The sequence below is a fragment of the Cyanistes caeruleus genome, chromosome 7 (genome assembly GCF_971803275.1).
Source record: "Cyanistes caeruleus chromosome 7, bCyaCae1.hap1.1, whole genome shotgun sequence".
NCBI classification, from domain to species: Eukaryota; Metazoa; Chordata; class Aves; order Passeriformes; family Paridae; genus Cyanistes; species Cyanistes caeruleus.
In genome coordinates, this window is record NC_141707.1 from 19717147 (window position 1) to 19740896 (window position 23750).

At 51.1% G+C, this 23750-nt stretch overlaps 2 protein-coding genes across 5 annotated transcripts; both read right to left on the reverse strand.

Moving 5' to 3' along the window:
* Nucleotides 1-3042: 3042 nt before the first annotated feature.
* On the reverse strand, nucleotides 3043-18185 carry HOXD4 (homeobox D4). 2 transcript variants are annotated; one of them, XM_086897356.1, is made up of 3 exons: nucleotides 17523-18185; nucleotides 9294-9320; nucleotides 3043-4369 (listed from the first exon to the last, which is right to left on the reverse strand). In XM_086897356.1, the coding sequence occupies exons 1-3, from the start codon at nucleotides 17809-17811 to the stop codon at nucleotides 4065-4067; spliced, it is 621 nt and encodes a 206-aa protein (XP_086753482.1). In that variant the 5' UTR covers nucleotides 17812-18185; the 3' UTR covers nucleotides 3043-4064. The 2 variants fall into 2 exon arrangements, with proteins under 2 accessions (XP_086753482.1, XP_023800960.1); XM_023945192.2 differs by lacking the exons at nucleotides 9294-9320; nucleotides 17523-18185 and adding an exon at nucleotides 4774-6418.
* Nucleotides 18186-21002: 2817 nt separating this feature from the next.
* LOC111931724 (homeobox protein Hox-D8) lies at nucleotides 21003-23225 on the reverse strand. Of its 3 annotated transcripts, XM_086898083.1 has the most exons (3): nucleotides 22845-23142; nucleotides 22418-22565; nucleotides 21003-21839 (listed from the first exon to the last, which is right to left on the reverse strand). In XM_086898083.1, the coding sequence occupies exons 1-3, from the start codon at nucleotides 22962-22964 to the stop codon at nucleotides 21544-21546; spliced, it is 564 nt and encodes a 187-aa protein (XP_086754209.1). In that variant the 5' UTR covers nucleotides 22965-23142; the 3' UTR covers nucleotides 21003-21543. The 3 variants fall into 3 exon arrangements, with proteins under 3 accessions (XP_086754209.1, XP_086754208.1, XP_023786208.2); XM_086898082.1 differs by having other exon boundaries at nucleotides 21003-21836; nucleotides 22418-23225; XM_023930440.2 differs by having other exon boundaries at nucleotides 22418-23207.
* Nucleotides 23226-23750: the final 525 nt, after the last annotated feature.

The window sequence follows — 23750 nt, forward strand, 5'->3', positions numbered from 1 at the left end:
TGAGCCAGAGACTGTGTTTTTGGACTCGTGCCTTGACCACGCTCCAGGAGAGGACAAGCCCTCACTGACAAGTACTTATAACAAAAATAGTGCAATCGACTTCTCCTGGCTAGTTGCATGTGTTATTGTCTGAGATGCTTACGCTGGGAAGGAAAAAAAAATATGCTTGCCATGGGTGCATGACAAACTTTAAAGTCTCCAAATTGTGTTTTCCTGTGATCTTTCTTTTGTATACGCTGTGAAAGTGAGAGTTACTGCTCAGGAAAAGCTACTCTCTGCACTGCAATTTCGAATTTCCATTTCTTAATGTAATTGATTCTTTCCAGGACTCACCTAAAAGACACATATCTGTGTGGGCACCGAGGTGGCTTCAGGTGTGGCTCCTCGCCTCCTACCACACATGCACAAATCCAGGAGTCATTCTAGGAGGGCTTGTTAAATGCAAAGCAGCAGCAAATGGATGACAGGCACTTTTAACTGCAGCCCAAAAGTAAATATAGACTCCAGCTTGGCCTAGAGTCACACCATTATGGCTGAGGCAAACAGCAAACCTGTTCAAAGGGACATTTGGAAGGATGCTATGCAGAGTCACTCATCTTTTAACACTGTAATGATGGGAGGAACCAGCATTTTCACAGAAGAAAGACCCACCTTTCCTTTACAGTTCCACTGTGAGGACTGCTTGTTCAAGGTACAAACCAGAATCTATTTCACTACACCTTTTATTATTTCAAAAATATGTGGAGGGCTTACATCAAAACTACAGGCGACAGTTAGTATAAATAACGCTTTAATGAATGGCAGCAAAACATCAGCAAAGTCTATAAAAACCATCACACTTTAACAGAGATGAGAGTAGTGCTGGACAATACGACCGTTTAACAAAGGCTCCAATGCACAACATTCACCCGTGATAAACAAAAATAACCAGCTTCCCTTAATACAAAAAATAACTCTGGAGGAGGGTTACAACCATTAAAACAAAACCCAAAAACCTCAGGTTCGGTTTGCACGGGAGATAAGGACCAGAGGGTGCTCTTGGTCGTTATTACAGACATTCCTGACCATTCAGAGCACTGGCAGCTGGAAACTATTTCTGTTTGGTACCCTGTCTCCACTTCACATATTCTCGGATCTTACGGTGCAATCACACCTATGCAAACCTACAGTGCTCCAGCCTCGCTCAAAGGGGACTTGCAAACAGGGTTGTAAGAGCTGTGCCTGCTGAAGCCAACACTCGTCCTGGAGTTATTAACATTTCAAAAGACAATGAGACAAATTCTGCTCGCAGCTACATGCCTGTTTGACTTCAGTGGGCGGGGGAAGGAAATCTGGGAGCAGAAGTTGGTCCTTTAACTTCGGGAGCCATCTCGGTTGATTAGAAGCACAAAGCAAGGATTTGCTTATCCAAGGCCATTATTTTCCAGAACTGTACCACAGATGCCGAAGTTGGTAGCACTCTCTGGAATAACACTTTTGCCCTGCTCGCAGCCGACTTATCAGACTTTAAGAAAACAGCGGGGGTCCGGGCGGAGGATTTTCAAGAAGGGCAGCTAGAGGGATTTGAGTTCCCCACACCCTTTTTTCTTCTTTATCTTAATAGATATGTATGGAGAGCAAAAGGAGAGCTTTGAACAGCTCTGGAGAGGAAAGGACACTACTGCAGGAACCTGGTGAAGCAAAACTTGAAAACTTGTCTCAGGAATTCCCTCCTCAAGCGCTGCTGCTAGCTGCTCTCCATGCTAGAGAAAGGGAAGGGTAGTTTGGGTCCAAAAGGTTAAGGGTTTAGAGGTCACTCTTCCCGGCTGAAATACAACTAATCGAATAGAAAATTTGTCCTCTGGGTGAACCTGTTCCTGCAATTTAGCCGAACTTCAGTAAAATACCTTTTCAGCTTCTCAACGTGAAGGCGTCAGAAAAAAGACGTCTTTACTATGTATGAACTCGGTGCTTTTTGTCATAGAAACAATGATGCGAATAATGCGGGAATATCCATCTTTAATATCACGACGTGGAGATATTCAAGTATTGCCATGTGCAAGTCTGAGAACTGGGCTAACCCTAAGGAAGAACAAAGAGTTTTCTCCAGGCTCTAAAACAAAAGACCAAGTCTTAAAGACACTTTGCGGACTTCAAGGGATGAGAAAAGGGCAGAAATTAACTGCTGGCCACAGTTAACGTTGCCGAATACACTCTTGTTGAAAAGCTCGCCTTTTATTTTCGAATTAATTCAAGCCCATTTTGGCCAGTGTTTTCCCGAGCGAGCCCAGAGAGCCGTGAGTTCTCAGTGGGAAGCATCCAGCCTGGAGAAGGGCACGTTAACTCACCCTTGCTCTTTCCACCTCCCTTCAGTGTTTGCTATGAGTTTCCTTCTTCTCCACTTTTCTCTTTAATAAAGGGATCACCTCGTTACGATTTTGGCTACATGGTCCCCTCTCCCAGGCTGCCCTGAGGCTACAGGAGATAAGGGCTGAGCTTTAAAACCTGAGCGGAGGTGTAAGTGGCTCAGGGAGCTGGTTTGGTTTGGTTTCGTAGTTAGAGCGCTCTAAAACTTTGGCAACCAGCAGTCAGGGATAAATTCGTGGGTATTAGACAAGCTCTGATCCCATCCAAGCCTTTCGTCTTTCCTGAAAGCAACTTGCTGGGATTTCCAGCCATTGCAGTCATGTGTCATTTTTGCTGAAAAACAATCACTGTTCTAAAAAAAAAAATAAATAAATAACAAAAAAAATCCCCATAAAAACCCACCAGAACAAAAAAAACCCCCACCTAATCTTAAAAATCCACCCAAACCTAAAAACTAAACAAACCAAAGCCATAAAACCCCAAAATAAACCCAAAAATCCCAAAACAAAACAAAGCAGCAACCCACATGGACTACCTCTCTCTAGCAGAAAATAAATTTTAAATCTGGTTGAAAGAATGTGTTCAGCTTTCAGCTTTGAATGGCTCAGTTTATATGAGAAATCACATTAATTTTTCAGTCTGGGTTGCTGTTTTATGTGGGGTTGTTTTTTGTGGTCTCTTTCCTTTCCTCTTTCCTTTTTCTTTTTTTCTTTCCATTTTTAAATGAGGTATCGATGGTTTAAAGCACAGCGCTGAACAGAGCAGACTTTGGAAACAGATTTCAAGCCTGTTAGCTCTGGATGGCACACGGTAAGGAGCAGGGACGCTTTTCCTGTTCACAAAGAAGGAAATAAAAAAAAAAAAAAAAAAAAAAAAAAAACAACCGGGGGAAAAGTTGTGTACGTTCAAGACAAGTAAACATTACATATGTGTTCATGAGACTGGGAAGGAAAAATACTACATTTCAGCTCCCCTTCTTCGTTTTTGGTTTGACTATTTTTCTTTTTGTCTTCATTCTTCCATGTAACAAATAAATAAATACACGAACATTACCAGAACACAAAATAACCCGTTTTCGCTTCATTTCTATGCACACTTTCTGAGACGTTATGGAAATGAGCAAGAATTTTCATTACACCGAGAAAGGTAAAGCAGCACAAAAAAGAACCAAAAAAAAACAAAAAACAAAAAAAGAAAGTTCACAATTACTAGTCTTTATGTTCGAATATAAGACTATGCTATGATTTTCCTGTCCTCAACTTGCCCAAAATGCATCCTCCCGAAATTACATGGGATAGAAAGACAATTAAAAGTATAAATCCCAGAATAAAGCATCCAATCTTCACTTTAGAATTCAAAACTGAAACACAGGACAGTTTCATTTTCAATGATTTATTATTTTTTAAGGACAGAAGGTCTCATTTAATATTTTCCCAATTCCCACTGCCTGCACCATGATTTGTTTGTTTGTTTTTCCTTCTCTCTTTCTTTCCCCTTTTTTTTTTTTCTTTTGTTTTCCTTTTTTAGGTTGTGCTAGCAGAGGCAAATAAAATAAAGTCCACAGCAGCGTCATTTTGTCTCCTTTGTACAACAGTACCTTAAAGAAAGATGACAATTTCTCGTGTCCTTAGCTGCTACATGCAGGTTCTGCTTGGGCAGTGTCAGTTATGTACAGTACTGGTCAGAAGCGAAGGATGAAATGGAAAATTTAACCTCTTCTACAAAGTTGTCAAGTCAGTCTGATGGTCCTTGGAACCAGTTTGTAAATGGGGGTTTGAACCAGAGGAAGAAGATCTGCCCTTCGTGTTGGGCAGTTTGTGATCTTTTTTCCACTTCATTCTTCTGTTCTGAAACCAGATCTTGATCTGGCGCTCAGAGAGACACAAAGTGTGGGCTATCTCGATACGGCGGCGCCTGGTCAGGTACCTGTTAAAATGAAATTCTTTTTCCAGTTCTAGGACTTGCTGTCTGGTGTAAGCTGTGCGGGAGCGTTTAGGTTCCCCTCCGTTGTAATTGGGATTCACTGGGAAAAAAATACGGAGAACTTTTACAAAGCTAATCTTGGCTTGCCGGTCCGACTTTACAAAAGAAAACCTTACGAGCTGCGAGCATGTGGCCGAGCTGGATTCGTCCCAGTTGCTTTACAATAGCCGGGCTGCTTTCCCCCTCGTTTGAGGCAGCCTCTACGGGCACACGCAGCTAGGTAGGCTGCGAGCCTCTAGAAGGCTCCTAAAATGGAGTTTTATCCTGCACGGCAAAGCCCCGCATGGCCAAGGGCCTATTTCCTCGGCAATAAAAATTTATGGCGAGTGTAATTGGCCACCTCGGTTTAAAAGCTCGCCCACGAGCCTGCCGGGGACGCGGGAGAGCGCCGCTGAGGACGATCGGAAGCAGGGTAGAAGAGCAAAGTAAGAAGAGGATCCTTACCCGAGTTAACATGGACTTTCTTCATCCAGGGATAAACTACTGCCGGCTGCTTAAGTGCGGAGCCGTTTGGGGGTTTGAGGGCCGGCTGCTGGCTGCAGGCTCGCGGGTTGGGCATTGGAGGCGGTGGACAATGCTCTGCCGGGCCGGGGAAGTGGCTCGCCGGGCCGGATTGCTCCTGTCCGTGACCCCGCGGCTGCCCGGCAGAGCCCTGGGCATTGCTACAGCTAAAGGGCTGCTCGCTGTAGTTTGACCGTGGGTAGAGTCCCTGGTGCTGGAAATCAGAGCCCTGCGAGGCACTGTAGTACTCGGCCTCCTGCTCGCCTAAGTAGCTATTCTGCAAATATTCCTCGCAAGGAGGAAATTTGGGATCCACATACTTAGAGTTCACCATATACGAACTCATGGCCATTAATTTCTGAAGGTAGAAAATACTAATTTTTCTCGTGTTGTCTTTTTTTCCCCTGCCATAGAGCCCTCCTACTTGCTGTCAACTGAATAAAGTTAGGCGGGCATGTGACCGGCCCGGCCAATGGGGAGCCGGGCGCCCACCGCCGCATTTCCCCGCATTTCCAGCCATTCGGCTCAATAACATCCCTCCGAGGCAGTGACCCCCCTCTCCGGCGGGCCGCACCCGCAAACCAGGTACCGGAGGTGTGGGGGTACCCCGGGGCCGCTGCCCTGCCCACAGCCTTTTGTCTGAGCCGCCTTCCCCCAGCCCCGGGGAGCGCTGCCCTGCCCAAAGATCCGCCAGCCCGGATCGCCACCGGGGCTTGGTACCTCGCTTGAAATAAAATAAGAAAAAGAATCGAAAGGAATATGCAGAGCGATGAGCTGAAGCGGGGTTAAAAGGGAAGAAACTGATAAGCAGGCGAGGAAAAGAAAAGCCATCAAAGAGGGTAATATGATGTACAATAGATCTGTCCTGTCTTTGTCTGGCAGAGGTCATCCAAAAGTTACCAGAATTTAGTTCTGCTGAATAAAATTAGGCAATCAGTAACTTCTCATTCACTTTCAAGCCTCAATATATACGTGTGCATACATGTGCGTGCACAGACGCAAACGCCAACTTGTATTTATAAATCCGTACACGTATGTATGTAAAATCATACAGATGGCAAGAAAGAGTTCACTTTTAACCACTAAAGTTCAATCAATTGAACTGGAGACGTCATTTAATTAGGTTAAAAATATCACGGGTTTAATGAGATAAATTCGGTCTTCATTCATCAATATCATTCCTGGAGCACAAGTAAATACATTCCATTGAGGCGAATGCTGCTTTTGGTGCTGTCGTAAATATTTTGATGCGATCTGGACCCTTGACAGGGAAATTTTGCTAACGTCTGCCATATCTAGCTAATTTATGAGTATCTTATGAAAGACTCATTCACTGATTGGTAGATAATATCTTTTTTTTTTTTTTCCCCCCAGAAAATTTGTAACTTCTGGTGACTTTAACTGTTTAAATTCATAGATTGTCAGTGAGAGTTAGGACTGAACGACAACTGAAGTTTAAAGAAACGTCCTAAAACCTAGCGAATAGGAGCGAGGCAGCAAAACTTTTATAATTTCTGAATGTTCAGCACGCACATGCCTCTCGATTCCGCCAGTATTTTAGCTTCTAACCATTTGCAGAATGGTGAAGTTTTTGCATCGACCATATATTCCCCTAGAATCGAATCTGTGACTATATGAATATCACACAAATTCGGTTCTACAGGGTATATATAGACAACGTAATAACATTCTGTTTTCATCTACAATAAAGCAGGTCTTTGCAATTCTCTTAGTCTCTTACTGTCTTCTGAGGAATGCAAACTATTCTGCTGGGACTCAGTTCTGAAATACAGATTTGCAGGAAGGTAGGGTTTCAGAAAAGATTCACGCTTGTTATTATTGCTGCAATAGAGCTATACGACCCTCCACCAATTCATAGCGACGAATTTCGCCTACCAAATTCTCAGAAAGACCTGCCGCTTTCTTTAAATTCTCTGCCATTTGCATCCTCGCTATGGAAAATGGACGTGGTCAGTCAAATTGCGCTATTTAGAATAATAATGGTTAAAGTAATTTAGTAAGGAGTCTTTAAATATTTAAGCTAACACGAATCTGAAGAGATTCTCCATAATTAGAAATCCCCCCAAAATAAAAAAGAATTTATAAAAAATCGAAACAGAGGTAAAACAGCCGACAACAGAAACAGCGGTTGGTGAAAGAGATGAGATGAAAAGCTGGAGTTAGTTGCTCTCGGGAAAAAGAGAGTTTCCAAATTTACCTTCATCCTATTATGCTGGTCTAGCTATTATCCCCGCGATCTGCTGCGAGCCTCAGCCTCGCACCCTCCCAGGTTTTCCCTGCCGTAGCGTTTATGGTGAAGGGCAGGGCGAGAGGTCAGCCGAAATCATTTACAAACATATCACAAAGTTTCATTATTTTTACTTTGTCGACAGCGGCACACAGGAGTACAAAAGTTCATGAATTGTGTCTGACCCAGCTCCTCACTGCTGTCCTGCGGTCAACCTCTTCTCCTTCTACTATTTAAAACAGGCACCATAAGGACAAATAATGGTGCGGGTGTGATACATCCAACCACTGCGGAGGGCAGATTTGGGGGTGTTGCGCTTATCCGAGCGATGTGTACCGGGTTGTTGGGCTGGCTCCAAATCCCAGCTGCCTGAGCTGGGAGATGCTATTTTTAAACGTCTGCTTTCTTACCACTGCGGTGGTGCCTTCCTCACAGCAAGTGCAACTCAAAACGACTTTATGTCCTCAATCTCCCCCCGGCTTCTTCAAATCCCCACTCAACTATTTCCAGCATCTCTCTCCTCTTTCTCATCCTTTCTCTGAGGGAAGGGGGGATACTCCCCCGCCCTAGCGAGGGTTATTAACCAGCCGGCTGAAGTGGCAGGGTAACTCCCCTCCGCCCCCCAAAGCCAGCTATCGTTTGGGGCAGCCCCCAGGAGCGGACAAGCCCTCCGAGGGCTGCCCAGGGAGTAGCGATGGAGCTGGGGAAGCAGCAGCTCCCCGTTCTGCTTAATACTACACATTTTCATATTTGTTAGACGCTGTGACCTGCGTTTCACCTTATTGCACGACTTGCTCAGACAGGTCAAAGCCAAAGAGTTATTGATGAACAAAAGCGTTATATATTCACCTCCTGTTCAACTGCCCATACAAAATACTTTTGATCTATCAGCCTTTTTGTATTCTGGTTTATAATCAGTATGCTAAATGTACGATGGCAGAAAACAAGTAATCCATACATTTAGGGCCGACCCTGTAATAAAATGCCAAGGGCGTCTACGTAGCACAGGACTGAGCTATGGGGGGAGGAAAGTTACCTATGGAACACAATTAAAATTGCAACGCTGGAGGCGATTCTTTAGTTCGTATTTATAGGACCCGAAAACCAATATTGCAACGGAAGACAAAAAAAAAAAAAAAACAACCAGGAGAAGATTGGCATATATAGTGAAACAGATTATTTGTCTGGAAACAGGGAGAGGAAGCAGGGAAACGCAAACAAGCACACACGCAAACACTCCTCTCCTTTACATGCTCCGGCTCAGAGAGGGGCTGGCAGAAGCGGGAAGGGCAATATACAACCTAATGAATCTCCAAATATCGCAGGCTTTCTTTCCCTCTTTGAGAGACAAGCCGGACTCAGCCTGGAGAACCAGGACCAATGAACTTAGTTCCTCACTGGAGCCAGAAAGGTTCAACAGCACTTCCTGATGCACACTGATATTCTGCCCTTCCCTCGGTCCCCCCTGGCTCAGGCAAGACCCTCTGGGATGCAAAAATCCCTAGAGTAAAAGATTGCCCTCCTAAGCTCCGCCACCCATTCCATTCCGCGCCTTCCCAGCATTTAAATCCACGTTAGAGTCTCCTTTGCCCCGAGACATGTCATTGCAGCGGATCAGCTCTACTGCCCGCAGAAGCAGGCTGCGGCTGGGCTAGCCCGGCCGGGCTGAGCTCCCCAGCCCTGCAGCCTCCTTCAGCCAGCCGGCAGTGTGTGCCAAACCAGGGGAGCACCAGACAGCAGGCACGGATCTCCTTGGCACCCCGTCTGCAGGAAAGACTGGGGGTAGCCAGGGGTATGAGGTGCTGGGATACAACGTGATCCCTCCGGGCTCTGCACAGGGAGGCGCTGTACAGTCCCGCCGAGTTAAAATGGAAACGCTGCTAATGGCTTTGGAGTGCTTTAAAGCAGGGACGACACCTGTACAGCCTTGTAATAAACTCCCAGGAGACCGCACCTCTGCTTTTAATGCTAGCCAGGATTATGACATGGTACCACAAACTGACTCCTCAAGAACCTTCACATGCTGACATAGTCCTTTCTTTCTTTTTTATTTTTTTCTTTTTTTTTTTCTTTTTTTTTTCTTTTTTTTTTTTTGTGGGGGAGAGGAGGGGGAAGAAGTATTCATCAGGATTTATAGTTTGGGGGTTTTTTTCTGAAGGGACGAACCAGGATTTTCGAATAACACAAACGCTACAAGAAATAAAAGGTCACTTACTGTGGATGTTCTTCCATGCTGCAGAACCTGTTGCAATAAAAACGTTTGTTACTGTTGTATTCCACACACGGGTGATATTTCTGGAGAGCAGTTACAAACCACGTTTGACAGATGAAGGCAGAGAGGAGCTGGTGGTAAATCCTGCAAGCAGAGGAGTGGTGGGATGGAAGCCCTTTCCAGATGAGGACCACGTTGCATTCAGGCAGTTTTTTATGAATACACGTTTTCCCTGTGCCTGGGGTATGATCTCTCACTTTTAATATTCATAGTCTAAATTTTATACCAGATAATTTCTAAAGAAATGAAGAGCCAGACCTCCCTCTTTCACTAATGGAAAAGAATAACAAAGGCCTTTTTTTGTTTTGTTCGGTGGGAATCCAGTCACATTCAGATCACCTTTGCCAAACCATCACCCACAAAATACACCATGCAGCATTATATCCGTGCTAAACACGGAAAGACCTACAATTTTATTAGAATAAATATCGGATTACTCCAAGATAGATCTCTTTTAAGATCACCTAATTAACCTACCAGTAACCACGAGACATGCGTCTTTGTTTGCATTATAGAAAGATAGATTTGACTTGAACTTTCCTTCAAATATTTTATTAATTATATTCAAAGATCACATAAGGAAACAAGTCCACACGTTTAGTCTAATGCTCCTGAAACGCGCCGTATATTTAAAAGTAAATACTATTGGGGGGTGTTCTTTTCTGTAAGCGATTTTTCATCTTCTGTATTGCCTTCCTACGATATCTTGGCGAGTTATTGTATTAAACTCAGAGCAATTGCCTCGTTATCAATAGTTCACTGTACAGAGTTTCCCAACACCTTTCTTGTTAATTTCTTTTTTCCTTTTTTTTTTTTTTTTTCTGTTTTTAAGTTCTCCCCACTCTAGACAACATTCATAGCCTGCGAGGAGAGTGGATTAATATCAGCATTTTGGCACTAAGCACTCCCTTACCGAGCCTTTCCTTTTATCTCCTTCAATGTTTATTAAAAGAAATGGGTTTGGTTTTTTTTACTGTTATTATTATAATTTAAAAAAAAAAAGAAAAAAAAGCAGGCTTCTGTCCATTTAAGAAACCCCATAAAATTCAGAAATGTCAGAGCCAGAGCAGCCGGCTCATCCCGGCGCAGCCGCAGCCACCTGAGCGGTACCTGCCCGTTCCCCGGAGCCGGCCGGCGCTGCCGCCCCGCTGCCCGGAGCCGCCGGGTGCCGGGAGCCCGAGCGCGGCGGCGGAGGGGAGGCTGCTAGCGGACTTACTGTGCGCTCCCCCCGCGGCCTGGGGGACCCGGGAGCAGAGGTGCCTGCACGGTCGCATTCCGCCGATGGTTCCCTGCTAACACTTTCCCGATTACTGCTTCCAGGAACGAAAGCATCTGCACTTGTATGCTCTTAAACTAATTTATGGTGGGAATTATATTTTGGCTTGTCAACTCTCAAGCCATAAAACAAAGTTTATTGGAATCACGTGCTTCTAAATAGCCACTCAGGACTTATCTCTGTGGAGCCATAAATAACCTTCAGCTTTAAACTTTTATTCGCTAAATAAAGGTTCTCTGAATCTGTCCTATAAAACGGGACCGGGTCGAAATAGCGGGGATGGGTGGAAGTTCAGCTGCACGGCGTTCTGCCGGCCTTTTTGAGGAACTTGTTTTAGGAAAAGCTGCAAAAGGGACTTAGCACTCCCGGAGTGCTCTTGGGAAAGGAGCCGGGGGTGTTTTCTCTAGGTACCCGTTCAAACCTTTCTTTATAGCTCTTAGGGAACAAGGAAGCCCACCTTTAGGAAGAAAGGAAAAAGAAAAAAAAAGTCCCACCAAAACAGAAAAACCAAACCAACTGAAAGATGGGACCTTTTCTCCCTTCCCTGGGTGTTCATGGCATTTTGGTGAGGCTCCCCGCAAAATGGTTTTGAGTCATTCATCTCAAAACTTCGAGCCGTGCCAGGGCTGCAGGTTCGCCGGGCACCCGAGGGATTTTTGGAAGTGACCAAACTGCTGCTAACAGTGAGGGCACAGGGCTTCGGAAAGGGAGAAAGTGTGAAGCCCGCCACAATGAGATCTTTGAGGACTGGAAGTTTAAGGACGGTTATAAAGCAATAAAAGAGCCCTGGTGTGAAGGGAGCAGGGTGTGAGTTAGCAAATGAGAATTTCAAGGAGCCCGAGCACAGGAAGTCAAATGTCCCTGGCAGTCACACAGCATGAAGAAACCCGGGCATCAGCTCCCAATCTATCATGGCTAGGATGAGGACGTCGGAGCGGCCAGCAGCTCCTGGTGCATCCCAGGAAGGGTTTGTACCTTCGCCAGAGGGCGGGAGCTGTGGCAGCCCGGCCGGGGACCGGCTGCGCGCAGAGGGGACACTGCCACTCGCCCGGCCCGCGGGTGAGAGTGCGCCTCCGCCCGGGGGCTCAGCTCTGAAAAACGAGCCAAATGCAATTCCTTGCTGGGTGGTGGCACCAACTGGGTGGTGCCTGTTTAACACCAGAGTCTGCTCTTACTCGGCCATTTCCTAACGAACCTAGCTACACAAGTATGAAGTCACCCAAAAGGGCCAGCTCAGTTCTCACTATATTCTTTGGATGGCTCCAGTCACAGCTGAACAAGTCGTTTTCCTTCAGACAACAAAAGGCATCCCGAGGCCCTTCCCTGCTCCTTCTTTATGATACAGAGTGGCTTTGCATTCCACTATTTCTCTTGCTCTCTGCAAGGCCTTACTCACACGGCATTGCCTTCATGCTTTTTTAGTGGCCTAAGCTGTAGAATAGACCTTTCCCCCTCCCCTGGCCAGGACAGCTGGCAGGGACAGTGTGTGAGGTGGCATTTCAGACACAGTGCATGGTCTGAGAAGCTTTGTCAGTCCCAGGGGCTCCAGCTAGCCATCCCAGAGAAAGGAGTGGGCTGCCTTGCACGGGGCTGACTTCAAGCTCTCCTTCAGCTGGTGCATGGCCCATGCTCCCAGTCCTGGGCAGGCAGAAGGACAAGCTCTCTGGAGCTCTCTGAGGTGCCTGGCTCAGGCACCTGGGCCTGGCCATAGTGGGCCCTGGATCAGGCTTTGTGGTAGCCTCCAGCTACCCTCCTCCCCTAACACATCCTGCTCACTGGCCTCTGGAAGAAGGCCTTTAGCAGCAGGCAGCTGCAGGGAGCCAAAGCAGCCATACCTGGAAAGGGGCAAGAAAAGGCTATGTACTGGGATATGAGGGGGAGGGTGTAATGAGAAACTGCAATAAAATGGGGGGGAAATAGTTTTGGACAAGAACTACAATGCAGAGTCAAGTGTGTTTGCCCCAGGCCTGGCACCAAGTGCTGGGTATGGCAAAAGTCAAGTCCCAGGCAGTGGGGCCCGTGGGCGTGCTCCAGGCCCTGTGCCAGTACAGGGAGCATCACATCCCTCCCTAAGCATTTGCCATCGCTTCAGCTCTCCTGGTCTGTCTCACAGGCAAGAGAAGGCCATAGTTTGGATATGAGACACTGCCTGGCATGTGCAGGAGGAGAGGAGCCATGGTGAGGCAGGTGGTGTGGCAGTCAGGCTGCAGAAGTGTCAGCCCCTGGCAAGTGGGGTGGCCCAGGCTGGGCGTGTGCTTCAGGAACACATGTCCAGGACACTGAGGCTGTGAAAAGTGAGGCTGTGAGATAGTGAGGAATTGATAATTGAGATACATCTCCCTCTCATTTAAGGTCAAGACAAATGTTTCAGTAACTGAGTAATTCTAGCCATGAGATTTTTGAAGTGAGAATTAGAACCATTTTCACATTTCCTATTCTAAAATGCGGATGTGAAAGTTGACTTTGAAGATCTGGCCAGTTCATTCTCTAGGCTTCTATGCAAGTTTTCATATTTGGGGCTGATGATCTGGAGACAGATAAGAGGTATAATGAAATAACACAGTAACAATTGGTTTCCCTCTGGTAATTGTGATAAAGAGGTTGGGAGAATTGGATCACATGTGTATGCCACCATCGCTCTCAATGAGACCTGACAGACATGACTACCGGCATCCTACCCCGAGGACCACACTGCCAGAAAATTACAGGCTCCATCTCTGACTTTGAAGACCTACTAAGCACCTTGATAGCGTCCAACGCGTTTTGCCCCTCTGCTTTTATCATAACCCCGACTTTTCAACAGTCGCCTCGTCGCCCATGCCCTGGCAGAGCAGGATGTGGGCATGCAAAGGCCCCTGCCCGCAGCAGCCCACGCCCGCAGGCAGATCCGGTGGCAGCAGAGGCCCGGAGCGGGCAGGGCGTTGTCTGAGCCGCGCCTCAACATCAAACGGGGGCAGCGGCGGCGACACCTCAGGTCCGCGGGGGAAGAGGGCGAGGAGTGCGGGGCAGGGAGGGGAGGCCGGGGGCCGTGGGAGCGTCTCGCCGGGGTAGGCACGGCCCGTGGGGGTGGGTGCCGCCAGGGTCGTGTCCGGGCACGGCTGGGGAAGGTGAAGCCCGCAGGCAACAGGTGAGGCGGAGGCAGGGAACTCTGCCGGGCCCCGGCTTGCAGGAGGCAAGGGAGGATGTGCGGGGGCCGGGGGCTGTGCCCGCGGGGAAGGAGCCGGCGGGAAGGAGGCTGCTCTGGCACCCGCATCAAAGGAACAGGGAGGGCAGAGGCGGGTGCCCGACATCAAAGCCCGGGCTGGTGACCGGGAGGGCAGCGGGGCACACGAGGGGAGCCCCGCGGCACCGCGGGTTAGGCAGCGGGAGCGCGCAGCGGGGCGCGCCGGGCTCTGCGGCCCCGGCTGCGAGCGGAGATCCCGGCGCCGGGGGGAGCGGGACGAGCGGCTCGCGGCTTGAGAAGCCTGAGGAGGGCGGTGGAGCCCCGCCCGTGTTCCCCGCCCGCCGGCGGGCCTCTGCCGCGGGCGGACGGGCGGGCGCCAGGGTACGGGTCCCGAGGCTGGCGGAGGGGCCGTGAGCCCCTCGCCCCGCCGAGGGGAGAGTGGCCAGGCTTGTCCTACAGCGCCTTCTCCTGGAAGAGGCCGCCGAGCCGTGAGGGCTGGTGGCTCGGTCGGGGCCTGTCGCGCCCCCGGCGGTCGCTCCGCGGCCCGGCTCGGCGGCCCTGAGGGCGGGGGCCGCGGGCAGGTGACCGCGTCCTGCTCCGTCGGGGCGTGCGCCCACACGCGGACAGAAGCGGCGGAGCCGGGCCACGACGGCGGGGCCGGCAGGGCGGCTGAGGTGACCCCCGCAGCCTCACGGGCTCCAGCGCGGACGGCTCCCGGCGTGGGGCGCTGGGTAGGCACTGCCCAGTGCCTCCCCTTCTCGCCGCCCCCTCCCCCGCGGGAGATGGGAGGCGAGTGCTGAGTTTGGGCAGAGCCTGCTGCCGCTGAATGCACTTTTATTGCCTCTTGTCTCCTCCGCGCCCCGCCCGGCCTCCGCGACCTGCTGCAATGTTTATTGTGCCTCATCTTTTCCTTTCGCTTCCTGTTTTTTCCTCTCCCGCTCCAGCAGCATTGAGTGCCGCACTGCAGTAGAGCAGTAAATACCTTTAACAGCTGCCTGCCAACCGAGGGGTGAAATACCGTCTTTGTTAGAATTTTTTTTTTCTGTCCCAAAGCGCTCATAAAACACCCCGTGAGAATTCTATATTTTTCGAGGAACGAGAAAATGAATCGGCGGGATTTTCAGTTCTTAAGAACGCAAAACCAACGTGTACATGGTGTCCTAGTCTTATCAGGTTTCCCGGGTGCGCAGTTCACATCGCCCCCCTCTCCCTGCACCAAAGCTCTGCCAGACTCCAGGGACAGAGGCTACACTTCTCTTCCAGCAACCTGCAGCAGCTGCGGGAGCCAACCTGACTTCCCAAATGGCAGCCGGTGCCAGCGGTACCCCGGCACTGCCAGAGAGAGAAGGCTGCAGCTTCCTGGCAGCTACTTCGCGGTGCTGTTTTTATATTGCCCGTGCGTCAGTAAAGAGTGCATTGGGAATCGGCTGTTTCCTTTCAACACACACACACACACACAAAAAAAAAAAAAAGAAAGAGATGAGTCATAAATTCTGTCGAACGCATCGGGAAACGAAACAATTGCGAGAAATTGGACTGTGAATTTTGTACTCAAAAAATTTCAGCACACCAACACATCTATACTCATACCACGTTTTATAGGTGTATAAATAGATATAAAAATACAGTCCTCATATGTACATCCAAATATATACATGTGCCATATATATAAACATAGTATTTATTTGCTGTGACTACTTAACAATTCCATAGGTATGTTTAACAATATAAACAGACCTATGACAGACTTGAACGTTAATAAAAAATAAATAAATAAATGCATACGTACATCCGATAAGAAAAAGAATAAGAGCAAAAGCAAGCCAGGGAGAAAACCATTTAGGGGAAAAAAAAAATCAAAAACAAAACAAAAAAAAAAGCAAACCAAACCCAAAAAACCAACAAAACCGAACTCCCACATAAACCAGTGGAATCATAAATGCATATGTGTATCCGTATGTGTCAGCAGATGGACCCGCAGACACACACATGCACATTAGAACTCGTTAGAACATCCTGCTTTTGTTTTCTTCTTTCCCCCCAGGCTACGAATAATTTCAAAACAGCTCAAGGATGAGATTTTCCGAAGTTTTTGGAGAGATTTATAGTCAAATAGCTGTAATTATTGTGTCACCTAGGAGGGATTCTGAGAGTGAAACCTAACGCAGCGCATATTTTCCATTTTATTCTTGAAGACTGTTGCTATGTTGAAAACGATTCGTCCCAAATAATCCCCAATTCCATCAGGAGAGCAGGGCGGCCGGCTAGTGCAAACAGGCAAAGCGTGGGGGACAGGTATCTTATGGCTTCTATAAGGGGCTCGGGCTCAGCAGGCTGGAGGGGTGCTCGGGGGTGGATTAAAGAACAATTTCTTCTGTGGGTTCAAAATATGTACTCGGGACATGACTCGCACCTTTCCACCCTCACTGTGTATTGTTCATTCGGGCGTTTTGCTTTACCGTCAATTAACTGGCTGCTTTCGGGGTAAATGGAGAGTCGGTAAATTCCTGCAGTGCAACAGCACGGTGCACTTGCAGCCACCGACCATCGATGTGAACTCCAAGTACCAAACGGCGGGTTTTCTACCGTGCACTAGCAGTTTGAAAATGAAGATGAGATGAGTAAAGCATATATACGTTCACAACAACGCACTTCCGAAGAATATTTGCTCTACAGAGAGAAGTAGAGGCGTAGATACGGTATATATGTATATAGGTAATGTGAATATAAATGTATATACATATAGAACGCAGGAATAGTTTACTTAACTATTCTATCTCCTCGACATATTTCAGAATAAACCCAAGGATTTGTTGTTGCGTTTATTTGTGAGAGCTCGGCCCCCATTTAGCCCCCGATGATTTCCACGTACTGCGGCGTGCGCTCCTGGCCGCGTCCCGGCGCTGCCCGGCTGCCGAGCCCGGCCCGTGTGCTACCCCGAGCCCGGCCCGTGTGCTACCCCGAGCCCGGCCCGTGTGCTACCCCGAGCCCGGCCCGTGTGCTACCCCGAGCCCGGCCCGTGTGCTACCCCGAGCCCGGCCCGTGTGCTACCCCGAGCCGCTCGGAGCCGCAGCGCTGGCTCCGCGCTGCAGCGGGACAAGGATGTGAGACAAGGTCCCGGCGGGGCAGCCTAGGGCTCCCGGGGCTGGCCCCGGGCACAGCCCCCGGCTCGACCGGCTCGGCGGAGCCGCCCTGCGCCCTCCGCCCCCGCGGGAGCACCGACCCCGGTTCTCCTGCGAAAACACCTGTTAAGCTTTAAAGTTACTCGACCGCCCTTCCGCCGTGGGGAAAACAAACTAGAGCGTCACCGCAGCACGCTTCAGGCTGGCAGGGGAAGACAGTATCCCAAAAGCAGAGGGCCTTATATTGAAAGAAACCCCGGCGGCAGGCGAGGCGCTGCCTGCACGCACCGCGCCCCAGCCTTCCGCCCCTCAGCGCGGAACAGCGAGACATCGTGGCCCGAGGCTCATTTTCCGTGAGACACCGCGCGCAACAGCCGCTCTCACTCTGCGGCATGCCCACAACCACTGTTAATAACAGTAACACCGCCGATAATTACAACTGCAAGAACAAGAGCAATCATAGTGGTAAAAATTGTAATAGCGATACTAAAAGGAAGAAGAGGGGTTTTCGAGGCACAGGTGACGAAGAGGGACGGGAGGACAGGGAAGCCGGTGCCGTGCCGCATATCGCGGAGTACCGGCCACCAGCCCGAGGGGAACTGAGTGCTTACCGGTTCGCGGCATTGCCCGCTTGCGGAGAAGCCCGGGGAGGGTCGCTGTAATCCATTTTGCACCCGCGTAGCAATCCGTGTGCCGGAGGAGATAGCGGCAGCGGGGCATCGAGCGGTGGGAGAAGAGCGAGGGGCTGCAGGCGGCGAGGCGGCGGGCGCGGGGCTCCGCGCATCCCTCCGTGGGCGCGGGACAGGAGGCGGCGCGGGGCCGGGGGAGCGTCGGTGCAGCCGCGCCGGGGCCGGCCGCGGGCTTCGGGGAGCGGGGCACAAACATCAGGGAGACTGCCATACACCTCAGCCTAGACAAAGGTTAGAAAAAGAGGGGCTGAGGCTCTCTGAAGGCAGAATGCAGGGGGAAATTCGCCAGGGAAATCAGGAAAAGGCCATGAAAGCGCTCGCTGCCTGCACATGACCAGCCGCAGCCAATGACGAGCCCAAATAGGTCATAAAAAGGTCTATTACCAAGTTGTAAATTTTCTTCAAACAAAAAGGAATTTACTGCAATTCCTTGCGGATTTTGCACATACTGCTTCCCAGCGCCATGTTTCTTTCGCCTGCGCGCTGCGCTTTTACTGAGGCTCCGCTCCCGCCTGCCCCCGGCCTGCGCGCCACGGGCGCGGTGGCGGAGCCCGGCCGGGACGCGGGAGATCCGCGGGGGCTGCGGAGAAAGGGACAAGCGGCCACGGAACCGCAGAACCATGGGCAGGGTGCTGAGCCGAAGGATCCGTTTCTTGCCAAACGAAAGGGGGCTTAACCCGCATCCCCACCCTCTTCTCCCACCCCTCCCCACCGCTCCGCCGGGCGCTAAAAGAAACCACATCTGCTTTAGCGCCCACTACTGAAGCGGAAGCCGTCGCCGACATAAAAATTGTCCGAGCCTCTTCCCCACCCCGCAGTGCGCGGTTCCCGCAGGTTGCGCCGGGCGCTGTCACCGCGCCCAGTGCAGGCTGCTTCCACCCCCGATAAAACCTTCCCAGGGCAACAACAGGGAAAATCCGATTCCTAGAAAGTATTCTGAAAAAAAAAAATAATTAAAATGGGCCTGTGTCCACAAGGAATACTCGGCTCGGAGACGGAGTACTGTGAATGTTTCTTGCCCAAGTTTTGTTTCAGGGAATAGCCAGAGCCCTCAAACCCGCCGATTGCAACTGCTAACAAAAGTAAACACGCCTAAAAATGTAAGATCGATGTTGGATCTTTTTAACACGCTGCTTCAGGCAGTTGAATATTGCCTGGGTGGAGGCTATGGCAACTTTCGTGGTGTCTCTGCAGCGCTCACGGCCGCGCTGAGCTGCTCCTCAAGGGAACGGGGAAATTGCAAGGAAACCAAAGGCGCGGTACATCCACTCTGCGCCCGTCTCAGGCGGCCTCTCCCCGCCGCTCCCGCTGCAACCCGCGCAGCTACAGCTCCTCCTTGCCAGAAGTCCGATGGCTTCGGTTTTACAGGGGACTCGGTGGCCACCTGGGTCAATTTCTAACTCCGTTTTCTTTTTTCTTAGCAAGTCTCCAAGTGAGACCGAGGGAGAGATTCAGATGCCAGGCTACAAGGGTAAATACCTTAAAAACTTCAGCGATGTTTTGTTTTTTCTTAATGAGTAAGACAGGGGCGATTCCAGCTACCACTAGGCCTTTGCCAATTATGTGCACTCAGGGAAGTCAGTTTTTGCCTGTGTGGCTGCGTTCCCAGTCGGTCCTAGGAGAGAGACGCTAACGGAAACTTCTTCAGGAATATTTTAATTTTATTCTTTGTCTGATAATTAAAAACAACTACCGCAGCAGCTCTTTTCCGAACAAATACTAGCCTAAGGAGTGCCCCGCTGGCGTATGAAGGTCTTCGATGTGCCTTCGCCTGGAGGGCAGCCCCGGATGGCAGCGGGCGGCACCAGCACGGCTTTCCCCGCAGCAGGGCCGCCGGAACCGGGCTGCGTCCAGCCTCCGCCGCTGCTGCAGCAAAAGCGAGAGGCTTTTCCTGACCGGAGACCAAATACGTCGGTGCCAGTAGCACGAGTATTGTTTTTAAAAGCGAGGGGGTTTTGCGCATCGGGCCGCCGGGTTACTCTAACTGCGCGGCCACCAGCCCCACATCCTCCCTTGGCGCCGGGAATACCGGTGTATTTATGCAAATCCATGCAGCAAAAATGCTTACTTCACTGCTTTGTTGCAGCTTCCCCTTGTTTACAACCTTTAGCCAACTAGGCAATTAAAATAAAACCAAGAACAATAGCTCCGCTTGCTCGTGCCTCCCTCCAGAGCTGGCGCTTTGTAGCAGTGGAAACGTGCCCAGCTCGGTGCTGGGGAGCGGGGAAGAGGAAGGGAAACGAAAGGAACCAAAGGCACCCCACAAGCCCCATCCCCGCGCACGGCGGTTGTGGCCGCGCCGGGTGCGCTCCCGGAGGGGAGCGGTGGGTGCGAGACAAGGGCCCAGAGAAGGGAGGGCAGAGCGGCGGCCGGCACCTCCTCGGGAACCGGGCTATGATTTTCCCAGCAAGGCCTCGGCTCAGCCCCGGCCTCGTCGGGATCACGCTCGTTTCTGGGCAGATGTGTCGTGTTTGTCGCAGTTTCTGCCGCGTCCATTCCATTTCCTTCACGGAGCCATTACTCAGGGGAGCGTCAGCCGGTAGGGAAAACATGACGCAAAAATATTGGTAGGGATTTATACCCCATCCCTCGACCCTTTGCCTCCTACTCCTCAAAAAGGACTGCTTTCGGCCGTCCTGTTCGATACTGCACTCTGCGGGACCCCGCCACCGAGCGAGAGCGAGAGGAGGGAGGGGAGAGGGAGAGAGAAATTAAATCGGTTTGCTATTCAGAGCGGACCTTTCCTCCCGTGGCTGCGGGAACCGTGAGGCAGGCTCGGCCACCAGCTGCGGCCTCCGCTGGGAAACGCATCATAAGATAATATTTAGGGGTAGAAACATCCTTCTCTGGGTCTACGCACGGTTTGGGACTCCTAGGAATTACAGGCTTCGAGAAACCCCCACGCAAGGTCTCAATAGCTTCGTGTTTCCCCGCTTGTCAGCCACCCTCGGGGGAGGCTGGCCCCGTTTTGGCCGTGTTTAGCGTGGCGGGGCTGGAGCAGCCCTTGGGGATGGCGTGGGGCCGGAACGATGCCGTGTCTCCCTGCAGCCGGCAGCAAATGGCTGTGCTTGCCGGTCCCCTGCGAGGCCGGCCAGCAGCCCGGGCTGGGGGGCAGGAAAAGGCGAGTGCAAGGCCCAGGCGCACACATCGGGGGCTCCCCGCAGCCTGCGCTCCGCTCGCAGGTGGAGCCGCGGTCCCCGCTGGCCGCTGCTGCTCGGACCACGGCCCGCAGAGCCCGTGGCAGGGAGCAAAAAGCGGGTTTTGTACACAACGTGCCATTGACAGACCCCACAGAAACAGCCAGCATCCGAGGAGAGACGCGGGGAGAGCTAGCTCGGACCACTGCAAACTGAAGCTTTCTTCAGGAGTGGGTTACAAAGAGGATATAGGGAGGCCGATACATTTTATAATTGAATAAATTCTGTTTATTTTAATCAAATATTATAGAAGAAGGTTAAATATATTCCTATGATATTTTCTTCAAGATTGTTAAATTTATTTAATTTATTCCACAGAAGATAAGAACAAGAATTAAAATAGTACAAGTGCACTTGTCTTGATTAATAAAGCGTTGTTAAATGTCTTACTTATTGATCTTTATTATTAGGAAGTATATGTCGTTTCCCACAATCATCGTCTTTTAAGGTTGCAAATATATATATATATATTTATATATAATTAGAAATTTATTGCTACAAACTCTGTATCAAATTTGAAAAAAAATAATGATGAAATGTTAGATCTAGAGATCGTTTTGGATACGCTTATAAACAAAATAAAAGCACAAACAAGTGAAGCACCCGAAGCAGGGAAACGTCAACCGGAGGGACATGGGGTTACTCGTCCCACGACCAGATCACGTAGAGGGGTGGATGAGCCGAGATGTCGGGCTTTAGCCCTGGTCATTTTTGATTGACTTGCACAAAGACATTTGGGGAAAAAATTAATTCGTCTGGCCTTCAGCTCTGTCTTCTTCCAGATCATGTGCTTCCTTTTTGGCCTCCCCTTCCTTTCCCTCCTGTCTGGAAGCGGGGAATTTGTCCTTGTTGTTCTCTTTTTTCCATTTCATCCTCCTGTTCTGAAACCAGATCTTTACCTGCCTCTCGGTGAGTCCTAGTGCGTGGGACACCTCGATCCTTCTCTTCCTGGTCAGATAGGGGTTAAATAGGAACTCCTTTTCCAGCTCTAGAGTCTGGAATCGGCTGTATGTTTGTCTTCCTCTCCTCCTACCCGGCGCTGCTGTTTAAAACAAAAACATAGGGGTTTGGAGGTTGGTGTGGCCGTTCAAAACAAGGCGCAGGCAGGCAGCGAGGACTCCGGTCCCCCCGGAATTCCTCGAGAGAAGCCCCACAGAACCGCAGGGAGAGAAAGCAGAGGGCACAGAGGAGTCTAGAGCTTTACACACGAGAGGAGCACAGCGATAGTAAATGCACGAAGCGCCTCAGCTGTCCCTCTGCATAGGATGTTGCAGGGTCACTTTATCATCTTGTATACCACTCCCTTCCCAACCCTGCACCCTTCCCGTTCAGGCAGCGGCGACGGGAGACAGGCGAGCGCATCAGCTGCGCCTCAGAGTCCGAGAGGCGTCTTAAAGGCTACTCTTGGGCTGGTAGCTGCCTGCTGCAGAGCTTTCTGCTCGCTCACTGCATCCCTTTATTATCGCAAGCCACCGCGGCGATAGAAAATCGCCGTGAGAGAGGTAGGGAGTGGGGGAGACAGAGGCAGGGAGCGAGAGTCAGCGAGAAAGAAGCAGGAGGAGGAAAAGAAAGTTTCAAACTCAGACGTGAGATGGAAGCAAATTTTTGACTGCGTCCAACCTTGTGGTCTCATCCAGGGAAACATTTGAGCAGGAGACGAGCTCTGATTTAAGTGGTCTGGTTCCTCGCCAATATTAGCACTGGACGATTTACAGTCAGGATATTGTACCAGCTCGGCCTCTTGCTGTGTCGTAAAAATCTGCTGTCTCTGTAAGTTATCGTATCCGTAAAATTTAGCGGGCTCCCCGTGACAGGTAACCCCGCTGCAGGGGGCAGGAGGCGGAGGCGCGGCGGGGGGAGGAGGAGGCGGCTGGTAGGCGGCCGTGGGGCTCCCCCCGGCCGGCTGGTAAAAGTCCGCGGCCGCTCCGCCGCCGCCCCCCGCCCCGCCGGGCCCGGGGTGCGGGAAGCCGGCGGCGGCCGCGCCGTTCCCGTAGAGCAGAGCGGCGGCGGCAGCGGCGGCGGCGGCAGCGGCGTGTCGGCCGCTCACCTCGGGTGCGAAGTGACAGTCGTAGTACGGGGAATTGATGGCTTCCCCCGCCGCCGCCGCCGCCGCCGCCGCCGCCACCTTGTACTTGGAGTACAGCGGGTTGACAAAGTAGGAGCTCATCGGGGAGGGGGCAGCGGCGGGCGGGGGCACGGGGCGCTGCTCTCGCCGCCGCCGCCGCCGCCGGTGCCTCTACGCCGCGCTCATGCCGCCGCTGCCGTCGCTGGCCCGTGCGCTCCCCGCTCCTGCTCTCCGTGTATGTGGTGACCAGGACTGGATTATAATCGCTCCCAAAATGACCTGCCTCACTGCTTTTACTATTTCCTATTAGGCACACAGCAGCCCGCGCACGCACACACACACACACACACGCACATGAGCTCAGGGGGGACTTTTGGCTTCAGTTTACACGTGCCGCTCCTCGGGCAAGAAAAAAACTCGGCCCAGCCCTGCCCGGATCCACCCCGGCCGCGGCACCCCCGCTCCCCCCTCCGGTGTGCGCTCGCTGGGAGCCGCAGAAAGCCCCGCCGCGCAGGGGCGAGGCGGCCGCGCAGATGCCGCGCGATAACCGCGGGCGCGCTGCCCGGGCCCGCACCGCCCGGCTCGCCCCGGCTGCGCTGCCCGGAGCGCGGCCCGCACCGCCGGCCGGCAAGGACAGAGCCCCTCACAGGGAGCCGATGCCCATCGCGGGGTCTCCGGGGTGTAGCAGGGGGCAGGGGGGCGCCCTTGGGGCGGCAGCGTGCAGCGGCCGGGCCCCCCCCCTTGCCAACGGGCCCTCCGGGTCATTTCCTTCCAGGCGAGCGGATCGCTGGGAAATGAGATGCACATTTACCCTTGACGCCTTGCACGCATGGCTGAGGCTCCAGGTTAATTGATACTTAATGGAAATCATGCCTATGAATATACTTT